General features: G+C 31.7%; 1 protein-coding gene across 7 annotated transcripts in view; it reads left to right on the plus strand.

The window, feature by feature from the left end:
- The window catches only part of LOC145277818 (protein shifted-like), a 593,688-nt gene that overhangs the window by 464,277 nt on the left and 109,215 nt on the right, over positions 1–20,196 (plus strand). For all 7 annotated transcript variants that reach the window (XM_080129712.1, XM_080129714.1, XM_080129710.1 and 4 more), the window contains exon 4: positions 5,507–5,650. In XM_080129712.1, coding sequence (XP_079985838.1) covers positions 5,507–5,650 — 144 coding nt within the window. The remainder of the gene's footprint in view (positions 1–5,506; positions 5,651–20,196) is intronic.

Consider the following 20,196-nt stretch of genomic DNA (forward strand, 5'->3'; position numbering starts at 1 on the left):
ATCTTGTTTACTACATACATGTGTAACATAAAAAATAAAACTGGAAAATCACCAAACATAGGACAGAGAATCATTACAAAGGTATCGATTAACATAAAAAGGCGAAGTATGAACGTTATTCTCAGAAAATAAACTTTCTCCGTCGAAATGTATTGCAATCAATAATTTCCACATCAAAATAATAAATGATAATGAGTAAATGTTATATTTAATTATAAAAATAATTATGTTAATAAATGCGCATATATACGCTTAGCATCATTACAGAAAAATATATACAACTTGCTTTACTGCCCTTCATATTACTCTTAAATAGAAAATAATTGTCAGAACAGGGTATTTTGTACAAAAATATAGAAACAACAGATTAAAAATAATAATAAATGAGAAAAGAGGAAGATAACCTTCCGCGATAATTTGATAACTTTACTCTGAAATATGGGTTCAAAATATAATATTTTAGGATAAAATCTTCGCAAACGCGGATTATTATCAAAGCATGTTATTATAATCGCAGCGTTTCAGATTTGTACACATTTGTACATATACATTTGTACGAATACATTTGTATGCATACATTTATACATACACATTTTTAAGCATACATATAAACATCTGCGCAGAGGAGCGGGAGGTATGAATTACTCGGAGATTGATCATTAGCATTGTGGCACTACCTGATGTACTATCTATGAGCTCCCAAAACCCAAACCTCAAATTGTACCTCAACATCTTGAAACAAGAGCCAGCAGAACAATATCACGTGGCCAAACGTTTTAGACAAGACTATATTATAAATGAGGTAGAATCATAAAAAAGTCTGCTGAGGAATTAACCGAAAAGAGTGCCCAAAATATACCAATATCTCCCATTGCAACGAACTAAAATATTTGGCCAACTAACAGCGTGCCAGGTATTTTCTGGGTGAATTCACTCATAACTATATAGGTAAAGAACGCTCTAGAGACTGTCTAAAAAGAGAATCGCTCCACTGTGACTAAAAGAGGATTATAATGGCTACCCAATATCAGGGCTTGATAACCAATTCTTTTAAAAGATGAATGGTCTCAGCAAAGACAAGTGCAAGTTTTGCCACACATTCAACCTTACCTTATATTCAACTGTACATTTTGCTATGGGACGGCTATTGTACGATGTGCAACAATGAAATATTTAAATATCTCCACTAGATGATCTGTAAGAGGTGAATAGCGAATGCATAAAGAAGTCCTAGAAACATATGGCAGAAAGAACAGTTGAGAATAAGTCATACACCATTCACTATGATTTTGAAATTTCGACAGAAAACACGTGCTTTGTAACCGGTGCTATTGAACCTGACTTAGTGATATGGGACAAGAAGAAAGACGCAGTCTTATGAGAAGTTCATGTCCCCAAAATGCTGGATCAAACAGAACTGAGAGGAAAATATAAAGAAATTCCACGGTTTTTATGATGAAATAGAATCGTAGGTAGATTTATATCATTCCAGTTATTACAGAAAAAAACTGAATTTCAAAAATTATCCAGTGAACTAAGTGTAAGAGAGAGAGAGAGAGAGAGAGAGAGAGTAAAAAATTGCACTTAAAGGAAAGTTAAGAATTTTAAAAAGATCTTCAGGTTGGAATATATAAGTTAGCGGGTGAATTTTTGATATCCAGTTGTTGAATGCATTATTTCCAGTTTGAACAAACTGATAAGAAAATTGAAAATATTTAAATACATGCATTTGAACATTAATATTTAAACGTAAACATTTAAATATATAAATACATGCATATATATATATATATATGCATATATGTATATATATATATATAAATTAACATTTGTACATGTATATTTGTATATAAATTTTAACACGTACATCGAAACACATACATTCGAAGACATATATTTAAACACATACATTAGTACAACTACATTTAAACATATGCACTTAAACACATACATTTGACACACATATTTTCACACATACACTTGAATGCATACGTTTGTACACATAAATTTGTACGCATACATTTAAACACATACATTTGAACATATATATTTGTATACACATATTTGAATATATAAATTTGTATGCATACATTTGAACACAAGCATTGAAACACGTAAGTTTAAACACATACATTTGAAGACACATTTTAACACATACATTTGAATATATAGACTTGTACATATACATTTTAATGCATATACAGGGTGACCCCCCCCCCAAAAAAAAAATGGAGGCCATCTAGAACATATGCTGTAGAACGGAGAAAAAAGGTCAAAGACCCTAGTGTTTTGATGTGATGTTTTGAATATAATAAACTAATTATGACCAAATTTCATTTCATTCAGACAAAACACATTGAAACAGGACCTAATCAGAGTTGGGGCCCGTTTTTTAGACACCCTATATTTAAGCCACTACATTTGAACGTATATATTTAAACGCATACATTTGAACACATACATTTGAATATATACATTTGTAATAATAAATTTGAACGCACATTTAAACACATACATTTAAACAAATACATTTGTAAATATACATTTTAACACATACATTTACACACATACATTTAAACACACACATTTGAACATATACAATTGAATACACAGATTTGTGCACATATATTTGTACAACACATACCTTTGAACACATACATTTAAGCACATGCTTTTTAAAACATACATTTGAACATATACATTTATACACATACATTTAAACGCATAATATTTAAACGCATACATTTGTACACATACATTTGAATATATACATCTGTACACATAAATTTGATTATATACATATTAACACATACAGTTGAACCCATATATCTAAACACATACATTTGTACACATACCTCCGCGTATAAACATACATTGTACATACATACACATACATTTGAACACACATATTTTTTTATGTATTCGAACGATTATATTTAAACACATGCATTTTTACACATACATTTTAATATATGCATTTGTATACATACATTTGAATATGTACATTTTTACACATACATTTGAACGCATACATTTGAACGAATACATTTGTATATATACATTTTAACGCATATATTTAAAAACAGACACACAAGCATTTAAACACATATTTGTTCACATACATTTGAATAAATACATATGATGTCATTACATCGCTTATCTTCGCCACTTCCAGGAAAAACGATAATTAATGCGAAAAATAACACATTTTGTATTAAAAATCAGCAAAACTAAAGAATCTGTCGAAGAGAAAATACAAAATGACTAATAGACAGGGGGATAATAAAAACTATTTGGCGAAGAACGAATACGAATAATAGTGGGAAATAAATTTGAAAAAAATGTTTCATAGATGAACGGACGCAGTCTTATATTATATTTGCTTATCTTAGTGATCACTGAAATCGCCATATCAACTGTGTCATTGCAATTGGGGATCTATAAACATATCTCTATAAACAGATGTGCATTATGTACGCCTATTTGTAATATGTATGGCTTACACACATCCAGTCATATAATGCGCACCATTGTATGTGTGGTTGAGAGGAAACAGGTTCACAATTATACATAAAAACACACACGTACAGACAGACACACAAACATACACACACACAAAAATACACACACACACACATATATATATATACATATATATATATATATATATATATATATATATGTATATATATATATAAACAAATATGTCCTAAGCGTACGCTGAATTGATCTTGAGACTTTGTTTATTTAGTGAAACCGGCGTCTCATTCAATTCATCCAATGATGAGCGCTTATTTGTGTTCCTTCTGCCATCTCTTTGGGTGGTATAATAATAATAATAATAATAATAATAATAATAATAATAATAATAATAATAATAATAATAATAATAATAATAATAATAATAATCTTAATGGGAATAAAGCAAAATTAATAAAGAACAATACATGAATAGAAAAAAAACTTACAGGCAGAAGCATCATCGTTTGACCTCAGACCCGGTTTCTACTGCTCTAAATATATGTGAAGGGTCAAAAAGGATAGCAAAAGGACGAGGAAGAGCACTATCTAAATCTCCACTATAAAAATTTTAGAGTATTAGAATTGTAAAGAGTCTGGTTGCTACTCAAATTTCAAAAATCATTAACAGCGGTTTTCGACAAGACATTAATGTTAACCCAACTTCTATATTAACATAACTTGATTTGCAACGGTTTTCGAAAACTGCTAACATTTCTCATGTCAATAATCACCAAGTTATGACAGTGAAAACTGTTGTCTAAAAAGCAAAAATAATCAAATAAACGTTACTGCGACCATCTATATATCTCACAAAGTATTGTGACTAGCATAAGATGTTTCCGCCAACCGTTTACCGGAATGTTTTTCAAGAGTTTGAGTGACAATAAGCTTTATCATCCCAGCACTCCCTGTCCTCTAACAGTCAAGGTTTCATCCTTTCTGAAACGCATGTACATTATAAGCTATATATAAAAACGTATGTCCATTATAATCTACGTATAAAACGCATGTCCATTATGAGATACATATAAAAACGCATGTCCATTATGAGCTACATATAAAAACGCATGTCCATTATAAGCTACGTATAAAAACGCATGCCCATCATAAGCAACATATAAAAACGCACGGCCATTATAAGTAACATATAACAATGCATGTCCATTATGAGCTACGTATAAAAACGCAGTTCCATTATAAGCTACGTATAAAAACGCATGTCCATTACAAGCTACATATAAAAACGCATGTCCGTTATAAGCTACATATAAAAACGTACGGCCATTATAAGCTACGTATAAAAACGCACGTCCATTATAAGCTACATATAATGCACGTGCATTATAATCTATATATAAAATAGCGCATTCATTATAAGCTACGTATAAAAACGCACGTCCATTATAAGCTACATATAGAAACGCACGTGCATTATAATCTATATATAAAATAGCGCATTCATTATAAGCTACGTATAAAAACGCACGTCCATTATGAGCTACATATAAATACCCATGTCCATTATAAGCTACATATAAAAACGCATGCCCATCATAAGATACATATAAAAACGCACATCCGTTATGAGCTACATATAAAAACGCATGTGCATTATAAGCTATGTATAAAACCACATGGCCTTTAATTTACTAATAAAAATCGTACAGTGCGATTCTATGCGGAAAGGATCACGTGAAGGTTGTCAACTAAATGAAAGTTGAGTGATGGGATCGACTGAATCGACACAGCACTCGATTTCACAGTCCGTATCGCAATCAATTTAATCACAGTCAACTTTAATAATCGAAAAATTTAGTTATCTCACTTCAATTAAGTTGTCTAAATATATTAACTGTATTTGATGAAATTTTCTTTAAATAACGAAGTGAACATTTCCATGTAAAACTAATTGTAAATTATTTAACAAAACACCACATTTTCTTTCATTTCATAAACGTATTCTGCTTTTTTATTAATGCTTCAGAGTTTCAAGTTGCCATACCATGCACTGGACACAAAGATGGAGTGGCCCATCTCAGTTTAGGCTTGCAAGTCTTTGATCAGCATGGAAAGGCAATCGAAGGTTCACCTATCAAATTCCGACTTCGGAAACAATGCAAAGCTAATGGTAAGAAAAATCATTATATTTCATTTAATATATTTTTAAAACTTAATTTGTCATTGTTGGTACCAGTGATAAATATTTATTCATTTTTAACTATCATAAGACTGAAAACTATAGATCATAATAGCATCAAATGTAAATTTATTTGCGTAAAAAACAAAAAATGAAACTTTGTATAAATTCGCTACGTATACCTTTAAGGCATGCAGTTTAGTTACAAGGTTTCGAAACATGTTTTAATATTAAATAAAACATTTTTGTCAAATAAATTCTACCAAACACCATATATAATTAAATTAAAGATAATATATAAAAACTGATTTTAAAATCATTTATTTTATGCTTTTGGATTTTTTCCTGTTATTTCTATTATTATATTGTGGGGTTTTTTCCAGTTTATTTTTGTCCTTTAGATTTTTGTCAAGACCCTTAGTCAATATTGGCAAATCTTACAATGAATGTCTAAAATGAATAAGAATTTACTATAGAAATTTGGGGGGGTATTAGTTTGGTGTTGAATTAGGTATATAAATAGATTCATTAATTAAAAGATTTTCACTTTTGAGGTCAGTTTTAGACGTTAGTTTTACTGTCTGACTGTAAAATAAACTAAAATGTACAAATATATATAAAACACAATAATTGGATAGAGATAGTTGGCCATAAAATCTAGTAATAAATATTCAATAAAACTATTTGTTTTATCAGTGAAAGAGATAGAGTGTTTTATCAGTGAAAGAAATAGAACGTATTTTATCAGTGAAAGAGAAATAGAACAACTGTTCTATTTCTCTTTCACTGATAAAACACGTGAAAGACTGACCAATTTCCAGCACTAAAGTACTAATTTATTTTTTAAACTATTTTAAGTCATTAGAAAATGTTTTATAAGCATAATTACTAATTTGTTTTTTTTTTATTAATTTTTGTTACATAGTCAACTTATCTATCTATCTATCTATCTATCTATCTATCTATCTATCTATCTATCTATCTACTATTAGATTAAAGGAACTGTGTGTTTTTCGTTCCCTATGAACTAGAAAACGGATGGGCCGAATTTTTAAAATTTCACACAAAGTCATTTTATGTATCTGGGAGTTTTCTTGTGTAGATCTTGCATCGGAATACATTTGATAAGTATCCAGAAAACGATAATCTGATTAAAGAAGGAAGATTTTAACCAAATGACAAATGGTTAACAGAATTTTGACCTATAATTAGAATACGATTTAATTTATACGATTTAAATATGTTTAAAATGTTAACTAAAATAAAAAAAATAATGATAATACTGAGAAAATCCTAAAGTAAAACATATTATTATTATTATTATTATTATTATTATTATTATTATTATTATTATTATTATTATTATTATCATTATTATTATTATTATTATAATCATAATAATCATAATAATAATAATAATAAGAAGAAGAAGAAGAAGAAGAAGAAGAAGAAGAAGTCATCCTAAATATAGATATGGACGTTATCGGAAACGAATGAAAGAACTATGGGATCTATCCAGTGACATATCCAGGCACCTATCCAGTGATACGACAGAACAAAGAATTGCGGACCAAGCAAGGCTGATACTCAAGAAAGGTTGGCTCTCTAAACTAGAACTAACAAAAATTCAGCGAAAAATAAATGATGGAACTGAACAAGAAGCATCCCCCAACGAAACCGCACGTAAAGAAACCCCACAAGTTGAAGCCTCACAAGTAAAAATACCAAAGGCCGAGGACCAACAAAGAACAAAGTCTACAAACGTGGAAAATGAGAACAATGAAACAGAACTAACAGAGAATGAAGCAAATGAAATAAATAAAATAATACAGCTGATGAATGAGAAAAAAACAAAGCTCCCATCGTTAAGGAACCAAGAGCAGAAGAAATTAAAAACAGAAACAGACAAGGTTAAAAAGCTCCTCCCATACATCTCAACAAATACAATCACAGACTTAAACAACCTCATTTATGCAAGCGCCCAAATTGTAAGTATGAATCTCAAATCAGAAAAACAACCGGGGACAAGCGGACCGACAAAACCTGGATGGGAAATAAGACTAGAAACTCAAATACACAAACATAAAAAAGAAACCAAAATGATCAACAGGAAGAAAGCAATGTGGAGAAAACGGAATATTGGAAATGTAACTGACAGGGAGAGGCTAAACAAGAAACATGAAAAATTGGGCCAAAAAAGAAAAGCAAAAGAAGCGATATTGAGACGATATAGATATAAATCTGAACAATGCAAACAAAACATTTGAAACCAACGAACGCCAATTTTACCAAAATGTGAACGGAGGAAAAACAAAAACAGAACAACCAAATCCGACAGAAACAAAACTCTACTGGAGTAATATATGGGAAGAGCGACGAGATCACAATAGAAATGCCGAATGGCTGAAAGACATGAAAGAAAAGTTACAACAAATAGAAGAAGAAACAGTGAATGAAATCAACAAGGAAACCCTAAAGAAAACCATAACAAAACTGGCAAACTGGAGAGCACCAGGGCACGACGGGATACATGCATATTGGTTCAAAAAATTCACAACCTTACACGAAAGACTAACCCCAAACCTTAGAAGATGTATACAGGAAGCAAGCGTACCATACTGGATGACAAAAGGTAGAACTACACTGTTACAGAAGGACATGGAGAAAGGAACCGTCCCTAGCAACTATAGGCCAATCACGTGCTTACCAACTATGTTGAAGATACTGACAGCACAACTGAGGGAACAAATTTATCACTCCCTGAATAACTGTGGATTCATCCCCAGGGAGCAGAAAGGATGCCAAAAAGGAAAAAGAGGAACACATGACCTGCTATATATAGATCAAAAGATCCTAAAGGAGGTAAAAAGAAGGAGAAAGAATTTAGCCATGGCATGGATCGACTACAAAAAAAAAAGCGTACGACAGGATCCCCCAAGCATGGATAATAGAATACCTAAAAATGTATAAAATACCAAGCGGGATCACCAATGTAATAGAAAATGCAATGAAAACATGGAGACTGGAATTGACAGCTAATGGACAACACATAACAGAAATTAACATACAAAGAGGCATCTTCCAAGGAGACTCACTATCACCACTACTGTTCATCATAGCCATGCGGGAGAGGATTGATCTGTATAGAAGGCTATGTGACGGACACGAAAAAAGAACTAGAAAAACACATAATGCAAAACACTGACAGGATAATTATTGCAGCGAGAGACACTGGAAAAAAAAACAAAACAGAAAACTGAGAGACAAATGACAAAACGAGAAAAGAGAAGTGGGAAGAGAAACAACTCCATGGAAAATTAATAAGAATGACAAAAGATGAGAATAACGAAAATGGAATATCTAATAACTGCAGCAAAAGATAACTCGATAAGAACCAACGATATCAAAGTAAGAATCGATAAAACACAAGAAAACAGCAAATGCAGACTCTGTGGACAAAGAGACGAAACGATAAACCATATAGTAAGCGAATGCAGTAAACTGGCCCAAAAAGAATACAAAAACAGGCATGACCAACTGGGGAGGACGGTGCACTGGGAATTGTGCAACCGACTGCATTTTGAGCGTACAGACAAATGGTACAAGCATAAACCCGCAACAGCACTCGAAAACGAGAATCACAAAATCCTATGGGACATGGACATACATACGGACAAACCTATCCAAGCAAGAAGACCAGACATCGTAATAATTAACAAGAAAGAAAAATCCTGTCAAATCGTAGACTTTGCTGTTCCAGCTGACCACAGGGTGAGTATGAAAGAAAAGGAGAAACGAAGCAAATACACAGAGCTAGCCAGAGAGTTAAAAGGGATCTGGATTATGAAGGAAATCAAAATAGTACCGATAATAGTATGAGCACTAGGAACAATTCCGAAAAACTTCGAAAAAAGAATGTCTGAAATAGGAATCAGAGGAATAATTGCAAAAGTACAACGACTAACGATAATGAAAACGACGGAAATATTAAGGAAAACATTTGAATGCGGAGAATAATACAAGAAGACAATATAACAAATAAGCGTCACGGGGAATGAAGAACACCGAAGCTGCATATCTACAAGTTCTACACCCCCATCATGCATCCCCCCATTGCTTCATCGCCGCTACCCCAATAAAAAGTGATACCAAAGAGCTGAGAAGGGTCAAGAAGGACTAAAAGACCGAGGAGAGAGCGCTAGCAAGTCCTCGGCTTGACAAGCGCAAAGAGAACTGGCGGAGGCTGAGTATCACTCAAATTCCAGTATAACCTAATGGTCACTGCCAGCGAGAAATCAATTGTAAGAGGCTGTTACGATGATGCAAATTCATTTGCAAATCGAAGGAGGTAGAGAGAGCTGGACGTCTTGGGAGACTTGTTGTCACTCAGCTTCCAGAGAACACCACAGGTTTCCAATCAGATCGGTTGTTGACCTTTGTGAAAGTTCTATGTGAGCCAATAATAATAATAATAATAATAATAATAATAATAATAATAATAATAATAATACTGTGTGAATGACACAGAAAAGAACTAGAAAAATACATAATACTGAAAGGGAAAATACTGAAAGGATAATTATGGCAGCGAGAGACACTGAAAAATTTAAAAAAAAAAAAAAAAAAACAGAAAACAGAGATATAAATGAAAAAAAAACAAGAAAAGAAAAATGGGAAGAGAAACAACTATACGAAAGATTCATAAGAATGACAAAAGATGAGAACAACGAAACACTTGAACATGGATGCGAAAAGTACATATAAACGGAAAAACTGAATCTCTAATAACTGCAGCATAAGATAACTTGATAAGAACCAACAATATCAAAGCAAAGATCGATAAAACACAAAAAAAAAACAGAAAATGCAGACACAGTAGACAAAGAGACGAAACGATAAACCATATAGTAAGTTAATGCAGCAAACTGGCCCAAAAGGGATACAAAAACAGGCACGACCAAGTGGGGAAGACAGTATATTAGGAATTATGCAAACAGCTGCATTTTGAGCGTACAGACAAATGGTACAAGCATAAACCCGCAACAGTACTTGAAAACGAGAATCACAAAATCCTATGGGACATCGGCATACAGACGGACAATCCCATCCAAGCAAGAAGACCAGATGTCGTAATAATTAACAAGAAAGAAAAATCCTGTCAAATCATAGATTTTGCTGTTCCAGCTGACCAGAGAGTGAGTATGGAAGAAAAGGAGAAACGAAGCAAAATTACAGAACTAGCCAGAGATCTAAAAGGGATTTGGATGATGAAGAAAACCAAAATAATACCGATAATAATAGGAGCACTAGGAACAATTCTGAAAAACTTTGAAAAAAGAATAGGAGAAATTGGAATCAGAGGAATAACTACAAAGGTACAACGACTAACGATATGAATATGACTGAAATATTAAAGAAAACCCTTGAATGCAGAGAATATACAAGAGGACAATATAACGAAAACGAAAGAATGGGATAAATTGGAATCAGAGGAATGGCTGCAAAGATACAATGACTAACGATTATGAAAACGGCTGAAATATTAAGGAAAACCCTCGAATGCGGAGAATAATACACATGAACCACATGCGTGAGTCAGACAAACTGCTGCAGAGGCAAAACAGGAAGAAGCGTTACAGGGAATGATGAGCACTGAAGCTTCATATCAACAAGTGCTACATCCCCATCATGCATCCCATCCCATTGTCCTATCACCCCTCCCCCTCCCAAAGTGTGATACCAAATAGCCGAGAAGGGTCAAGGAGGATGGAAAGACTGAGGAGAGAGCGCTGACCAGACCTCCGCTAGACAAGCGCAAAGAGAACCTTGGGGAGGCTTACTGCCACTAAAATTCCAGTATAGACCAATGGCGGCTGCCAGCGAGAAATCGGTGGTGAGAGGCTGTTGCGATAACGCAAATTTATTTGCAAATACTATCGAAGGACGTGGAGAGTGCTGAACGTCTGGGGAGACATGTTGTCACTCAGCTTCCAAGGAACAGCACAGGTATTTGAATCAGATCTTTGACTTGTGTGAAAACTCCATGTGAGCCAATAATAATAATAATAATAATAATAATAATAATAAAAATAATAATAATAATAATAATAATAATAATAATAATAATAATAATAATAATAATAATAATAATAATAATGTCTAAAGAAAAGTTGGGTGGTAATTCCCATATTAAGTCAAATTATATCTACTTAATGTAATGGATATAATAACAAGTTATGTAAAAACTTGCAAATCATAATCGATCAACCGAAAAAGTGTATATTTTCGAGATAGAGAGGAAATAGATACCGTTTCTAATATCAGCATAGTTTTAAAATGTAAAAAGTTATAATATATAGGGAAGATCTGTTACCGTAGAAGTTATTAGATTTGAAATATAGTTAGACACAATAAAGGAATTACTTCAGAACGTCTAATATACTATGTTCCAGGAAATATAAGGAACTGATATTATATGCTTGATAGTAATATGATGGGAAGAAGGAAAACCAACAGTGCAAATAGACTAAACCCCATTCCTCAATCACAAATCAATTATACTTTAGGGATTTAAAAGATATTGTTTAGTTTGTGGCGATGGAAATTTAAAGTTAACAACTTTATTTGTATCAGATTGCATACATATGTGAAAAGAAGCTAATTTTTATTGTTGTTGAAAAAGGTTCTGTTGAATTTATGCACAGATTATTCCCTATACTTACTATATATATATATATATATATATATATATATATATATATATATATATATATATATATATATATAAGAAAAAAGAAAAACAAATTAATTTTATATTAAAGTTCTGGCTTTTTTTAGATGAGGGTTAATTGTTTATATTACTTGTATTGATCGGACTATTGTCTCATCTGAAGTGTTATTTGTGCAAGGTTTCGGTCGAATTGTCCCTCGACCTTCATTTGGAATATTGGTTGTTGTTTGAATAATACCCTGCGATCTTTATTAGAGTTGCTTCCCCTTTGCCAACCATTTTTTTTCTCACAGATTCGAAACAATGACCAAAAGTGGAGACTGACTCACAGAAATACGAAAATATCTAGGGAACTAGTAATTTCCCCTTTTCTTTTTCAAACAAAAACCGACATGTGTGATGAAGGTCGAAGGACAATCCGACCGAAACGTTGCACAAATAACACTCAAGATTAGAACAATAGTCCGATCAATACAAAGTGTGTGTGTGTGTGTGTGTGTGTGTGTTATATGCATACCAAGATAAACTCTTAATATAAAATTATATTACTAGTATTGATCGGGCGCACACACACACGCACATATATATATAAATATATTATATATATATATATATATATATATATATGTGTGTGTGTGTGTGTGTGTGTGCGTGTGTGTGTGCGTGTGTGTGTGTATATGGAGGGAAATATAGTGAAAGAGAAAGACTGCTTGTTACACATAATTGTATCATTGTCGCTCTAATTCTTTTTCTGATATATATATATGTGTGTGTGTGTGTGTGTGTGTGTGTGTGTGTGTGTGTGTGTGTGTGTGTGTGTGTGCTTACGTGCGTTTGCCTGAAGATTTGTGTCGAGCGGGAGGTTAGAAGATTACAACGAATCACGGGAAATAAAGTGGAAATGATATTGTCTTGATAGGCAGGACAAAGAACAACATTTCACTATCACAATTCTTAAGAAAAACAATTATGACGAACTAAAATAGCAAATAATGACCATATGTGTATGTTAGGAATTGTGTCGGATTGCCTCGGTATGTTTTATCGTTACACGAGAGGACGGCACGCAATCGTTAATGTACGCTCTTTTTTGTCTTCTACACGTATTTGGCAGCGTGAAATAACGCCCCAGTAGGCAAACTATACATGTATGATACAAATGCATGAACAACTATGCACATCAAGGTACACTTAGACGATTAATAGTACTACTGTCGAATCTCATATATATATATGTGTGTGTGTGTGTGTGTGTGTGTGTGTGTGTGTGTGTGTGTGTGTGTGTGTGTGTGATAAACATTATGAAATACTATTCTATTGTGATAGAGAAATGACAAAGGAACAATCCGAAATTATTTATATGTTCAGAAACGTTTCGTTTTTATTTCAGAACTTTTATCATTGATTTGAAAAATAAAATATAAGTGCAATATTTTAAATATATTTTCTGTGTTTGCAATGTGAAATAGATGTTTTTGTCCTTTTTTTAACTAAAAAATAACCATTAGCATTCAAAGTATGTATAGCGTTTATATATAACTATGAACATAATTTTGAATTATTACAAACATAATGACACAGAGTTTTTAAAGAGTTTCATAAAAGAAAATATTTCACTTACAGTCACTAAATCCAATAATTCAGTACTACCGGAGATATATATATAGATTCTTTAAATACCTAGCAAATAATAAAACCATCATCATATCCCTAACAGATTAAGGTAGTGGTATACTAATTATGGATAAAAATATGTATTTAAATAAAATATCTACCCAAATAGCAGACAGAAATACATGCATGACAACAGATTTAAAAACTGTAAATACATTCAAACTTTTAAAAAATTGTTTAAAAATCTTATAAAAACGATAAAACATATCGAATACTACCTAATATTCCCACGTTATATGGCCTTCTTAAAACTCACAAATCAAACATTGGTATCCGCCCCATAATATCGGTAGTGACACACACAAAATTGCACGAACCATATGCAATATTCTAACCACACTAATGGGCATTCACAGCACCTCACACCTAAAAATCTGGAGATTTAAAATAAAAATAATTATGTTCAAAACAAAATTATGCTTATATGTAATGTAATGTAATCAAGAAATGATTAAATCGCACATAAAAATCAAAAAAATTTACCATTTCCTTCCAACACTAACCAAATTATAAGAAGCATTACTGATATGATTTATTTCAATTCAATAATAATTTCTACAAGCAAAATTTTGGTCTTCCTATGGGTAATCCTTTTAATGAAGTATCAGCCTGACTATGCTTAGAATTCTTACAATCTGGGTTTTTCAAATTTACGGAATGCTTTAGATATATTGAGGACATTTTAATCTTTCTTCCTGAAAATACGCATATTCTTTGAATATTAAAAAACAAATTAGAAACAATCGAAACCCAATAAAGTTTATATATGAAACAGAGAACAATCACTCACTACCATTTGTAGACATACTTACTATAAATTCCAACAAATCTTATCACAAAATTATGCAGAAAATTTCTACTTACACCATAAAATAAAAACCGATTTGATAATTGTTTTTTTTTCTTACGTGAATTCAGAATTTGTAGTCCAGAATATCTAGACGAAGAATTCAAATAGATCACAATTTATTTAAAAAGTTGCAATACCCTACATATTCTATATTAAATTTTAAGAAAAAAACAAACAATAAGCTAAAATTATACACCGGACACTTCTCTTACTAACACACATCTTTTACCTACGCACGCCAATAATACAATAATTTACAACACTCTAAACAAACACGGAAGTCTAATAATCAAACTACATAAGAAACTGTAAAACAAATATTAAAAACAATAAAATCCATATATAATGCAGTTATATATACTCCCCTATGCAATAATTTCCATGAAGTATACGCTGGTGAAACTCAATGGGTATTAAAGAAAAGGCTAACCGAAAATAAAAGAGATATAAAAAAATTATCTCATTTATTACATTATTTATACTTTTAACTTTAAACAACCTGAATTCATTAAATTTATTTTAAATAAATTTCTGCGAAGTCTTCTTGAATCAACACGCATTACAAACTAAAAAACAATTAAAAAACGTAACAGCTTCTACAATTTATCTCCTTTAATGAGAAAATAAAAAAGAACAAAAATAATATCGATAACATAAAAACTCAATCAATCAATAAATAAAAACAAGGAAATACTCATTTAATTTCATATACATATCAAACAGTTTGATTTCTAACGGCAATATCCATAAAAAAGAAACAGTATCATACGTTTGTAAACTTTGATAGCTATATATCGTTTAAAAACGCAAAATAATTATTAACACCATGCCATAAACGATATACATATTTTGAACGCTAACGGCTATTTATTTTACATTGTAAACACAACAAATATATATTCAAATATTATACATGCATTTTATTTCTTCAAATTAATCATCCCGGGAAGTCTTGAAATAAATACGAAACGTTGATGAATATCTAAATGATTTTCGTTTGTTCCTTTTTCATGTCTGTACACACACACACACACACACACACACACACACACACACACACACACACACACACACACACACACATATATATATATATATATATATATAAACTGACGTTTAGATTAACTTATTCCAAAAATGCTCGGAAAGACGATGGCACGTGTATATGGTTTGTTTAGTTTAAATCAATCAAATAGTACCTCTGCTAATGATCGAAACCTAAGCTTGTAGATTCTAGTCGATGAATCTATACACGCACATATATACATACGGACGCGCGCGCACACACACGCACGTATATGCACACACATACACACATATACACACATATCTAATATATATATATATATATATATATATATATATATATATATATATACTTGAAACAACCGTACGAAAACAGGTAAAAATAATTTCCTGACCTGGACAGTTTTGCATGAATTTTATGTCCTCTTGTGAATATCAAAATCGAGATATACTGATGCTCAACCTTGTATTAGTATTTATTGTTCCACTTTGGATTAAAACACGATTTTGATTTTAGAAAATATCTAAAATGTGAGTCTTATAAAGAAATTGGTATCTAGAGACCATGGATTGTACCGACTAAAATCCTTTACAATAAGTTAAAAGAATTTGAAATTTGGGGGAAAGTTATTTATTTGTCACGAATATAACTATCATTTTAAAAGGGCTCTTATCTTATTTTTTCAGTTTTTTTGTAGAAATCTAAATGAAACAAAATACTCCCCACCTTATGACTCCAAACCCCATAATAATCTTTTAATTTGCCAAGGAAGTAATCTTGTACATATATACATGCATTTAACTTTATATAAATGTGTCTATTTATGTGAATATATATATATATATATATATATATATATATATATATATATATATATATATATATATATATATATATATGTATATATATATAAATAAATTGCAAATAATGCTATAAATTTATTTTTGTGAAAGAACAGCTGCAAGGCATCAAGTCGGTGGAAGATTTACAAACAGATTTTAGCGCTTTTTTTCGGCAAAGTTATCAATAACCCTATAAAAGTTCACCCCATCGAAAAGTTCTCTCTCTATGGAGAGGATTGCCAAGTCTGTAAGCCTTTTCTGGATCATTGTTGATCGAAGGTAATTCTTTATGAGCTTCAGTATCGAGCAAGGGCGCTTACAGTTGAAAATGCTAATAGCTCAGGTTGATATTTAGATCGGGAAACTGAATCAAGGTGTCCCAGCAATGCGTAGATGCAGAAAAGAATAACTGGTCTAGTGTAACAAAAAGGTGTAACAGAGTGAACAGCTACAGAAGCTGCATATACACAAGCCAGATTTAGTAAGTGGTTTGTGCATGGGAAAAATAGAGCTTTTGGGTTGATTTCGGAGATGCGTTTCTGCACACTCGATCAGTGGCCTGCCATAACAGCGGCATTGTAAAATGCCTGACTAATACAGTCACCAATCTGAATCCCATCATTCTCCAGTTTCTTAAAATCAGTTCAGAAATTTCCTCCGCACTTTTAGCCTTTATCTCAATTGAATGGAGAAATACTCCGACATCATCTCTCCATTTTTGTCAATTTTTACGTAGTGCAACACCTCACTAATCTGGTCCTTGTGAGATACACCAGGAGTGCTATAAAAATTATGCAAAAATACTTGCTTTCCTTGATCTAATCGATGATTTTTTTTTCATAGCTGCTTTGCCAAAATGCTTAGAAATTCATTTTGAATTTTTAGTGACAAATAAGAAGTAGCGATTTTCTTTCCAAGGTTCACTTTCACCAAATGTTCATGGAACACAGGGTCATATTTGGCCAATAAATTTACCAATTCTAAACAATTCCCTTTGTTTATTTGACCTCTTTCGGGTGTCTTCTCGGTGACCTTGTAGTGCTAGCTTCTGCTTGGCGAGAAACCTAATGATATTCCGCAATCTAGCTAGGATTTCCCGCCACTTCTTAATTTCCTTCTTAATAAGATTTTGGTTTAATTCATCAATTACCTTTTATTCAGCAAGTCAGATCTCTTGCTCCTTCTAGTTGAGAAACGCCTGAGCATGAGATGTGCTTACTTCGTTTTCATATACTGTTGTATTTAACTCTCTCTCTCTTTCTCTCTCTCTCTCTCTTTCGCTCTATCCCTCTCTCACAATCGAAAATCTATGCGGACAAGATAAATAACATGATTCGTGTAAGGTTCGCTAAGCTGCTCCGAAATCGAAAAATAAATAATTGTACCGTACATATTTTTTCAGGGTTTTAATTTGGGGGGGGATAATGGCGTGTTGTTAATGCAATATTGATAATCTTACCCTGACCTATGCACACATAGGTAAGTGAAGGGTTATCATTTATTTATTGTATTTAATTTTCTGTTGGTGAGCGGTTATTATGTTTGTATTTGGTGTATTTTTTAAACGATTGCCACTTTTAGAGAGTGTCTCGATATTTGAAAAAGCCTGAAGTGTTCGTGTATGTATTAAGAGGAAGATTTCGGAATAATCGAATTGTCAGATCTCAGCCAATAAGAATGGACGCAGTTTGAAAAAAAGGGAATTTATAATTTTTGAATCAAGAAATGGAAAAATTATGTTATGTTTATGAGTTCATAATCCAGGTACAAATATCTGTAGAATGTGTATATTTTCTCCCGATCTTGACTGGGTCCGGAAGGAGGATTTAATATTTAGGGGGAAAATACGAACTATTTCCTCTAAAGATGCTGCGATTGTGAAGGTGTTGCTCCTCCGATAAAATGTAGGATTTTATTATAACAACTAAATGTGTTTAAAATGTCGTTCTCAAGTTGCATACGATCGTGTTAATAGTCTGGATATAATAAATTTAGATGGGCATCTGTTGTTGCAAACCTATGGTACTTTAGTCCAAATGGGAATTTCTACAATCAAATATTATATATATATATATATATATATATATATATGTGTATGTGTGTATGTATGTATATATATATATATATGTATATAAAGTAAAGCAATTCTTGTTAAATAAATAATATGCATATGTCTAGTGATGTAATTATTTGAAGTAGGAATACATAATAATGATTATTATAGAAATGTTGTATTCATACCAATCAAGGATTCCTCTTAGAAAATCACTTTTCCTCGCGCTGGTATAGTTTTCTCCTCTATCGGTCTGAGAGGTGTAGTTCTATTTAATTCAAGCTTGTCGAGCCTATAATCTCAATGTAACCGCGAGAAGATTTTAATTAATTTCTAATCGCTTGATTATCCTGAAATGTTGACGAGGCGAATGTCATTTTTTCTCGGCCAGAATGCGCTACACTAGTGTGCTAAATTTTCAAACACTCAATTTGTGTCAAAATTCTACAAAAGTAAATCGATCATGAATTTATAATATATATATATATATATATATATATATATATATATATAGGGAGGTTAAAAGAAGATAATAAAATCAATTCTTTAAAGGAGACTAATCGGGACTATACAAAGCTCAAGAAATTGTTTGGGAGCTCACATAGAAGTCAGTAAAAAGAGAAAATGGATAGAAAAATATGTAGTAACATCTATATAGATTTATTCATTTATTTAATAAGGCGTGTTAAGTAAGTGAGTTTTTATATCTTCATTTTCTCTCTTTATTGACTTGATATATATATATATATATATATATATATATAATATATATATATATATATATATATAATATATACATATATATATGTATATATATATATATATATATATATATATTCTACTATCAATTTTAATTTGGTCTAATTTTGTCATAACATGTTCTCTTTTTCGTAAATGCCCTTTATTACTTTGCGATAAGAGAAAAGAAAGAGTGGGTGAATAATTGGGGGAGAAATAATCCAGAATTTTTTTTTTTAAATGTAGGAAAAAGATTAAAAAAGGCAAATGTTCGCGCATGAATTCAATAATGAGTGGGAACGAGGAAGATGGAACATTGGGAAATTCCAAATTTTATTGAAAAGGAAGCAGTAGACATAAGGAATTGGAAAGGATAATTGTAGAAAGCGAAAGAAAAAGGTTACAATTAAAAAATAGTGAAAAAGAGAGAATGCTAAGGTAAAGGGAAATAAAAAAATCCGAAGAATTACGAATTTAGAAAACAGAAAGGAAAAGTGTTTTATGATTGGCTCAGTCATCCAGTTTTGCTTCCCCCCCCCCTCTTTTCGTTGTTTGGATACTTTTCGGTGACATAAAAACAAGCCATGGAAACGGAAACTGATTTCGTTGACAAGCAAGGAGTA

The sequence above is a fragment of the Euprymna scolopes genome, chromosome 6 (genome assembly GCF_053919585.1).
Source record: "Euprymna scolopes isolate OS-2025 chromosome 6, ASM5391958v1, whole genome shotgun sequence".
Taxonomy (NCBI): Eukaryota; Metazoa; Mollusca; class Cephalopoda; order Sepiida; family Sepiolidae; genus Euprymna; species Euprymna scolopes.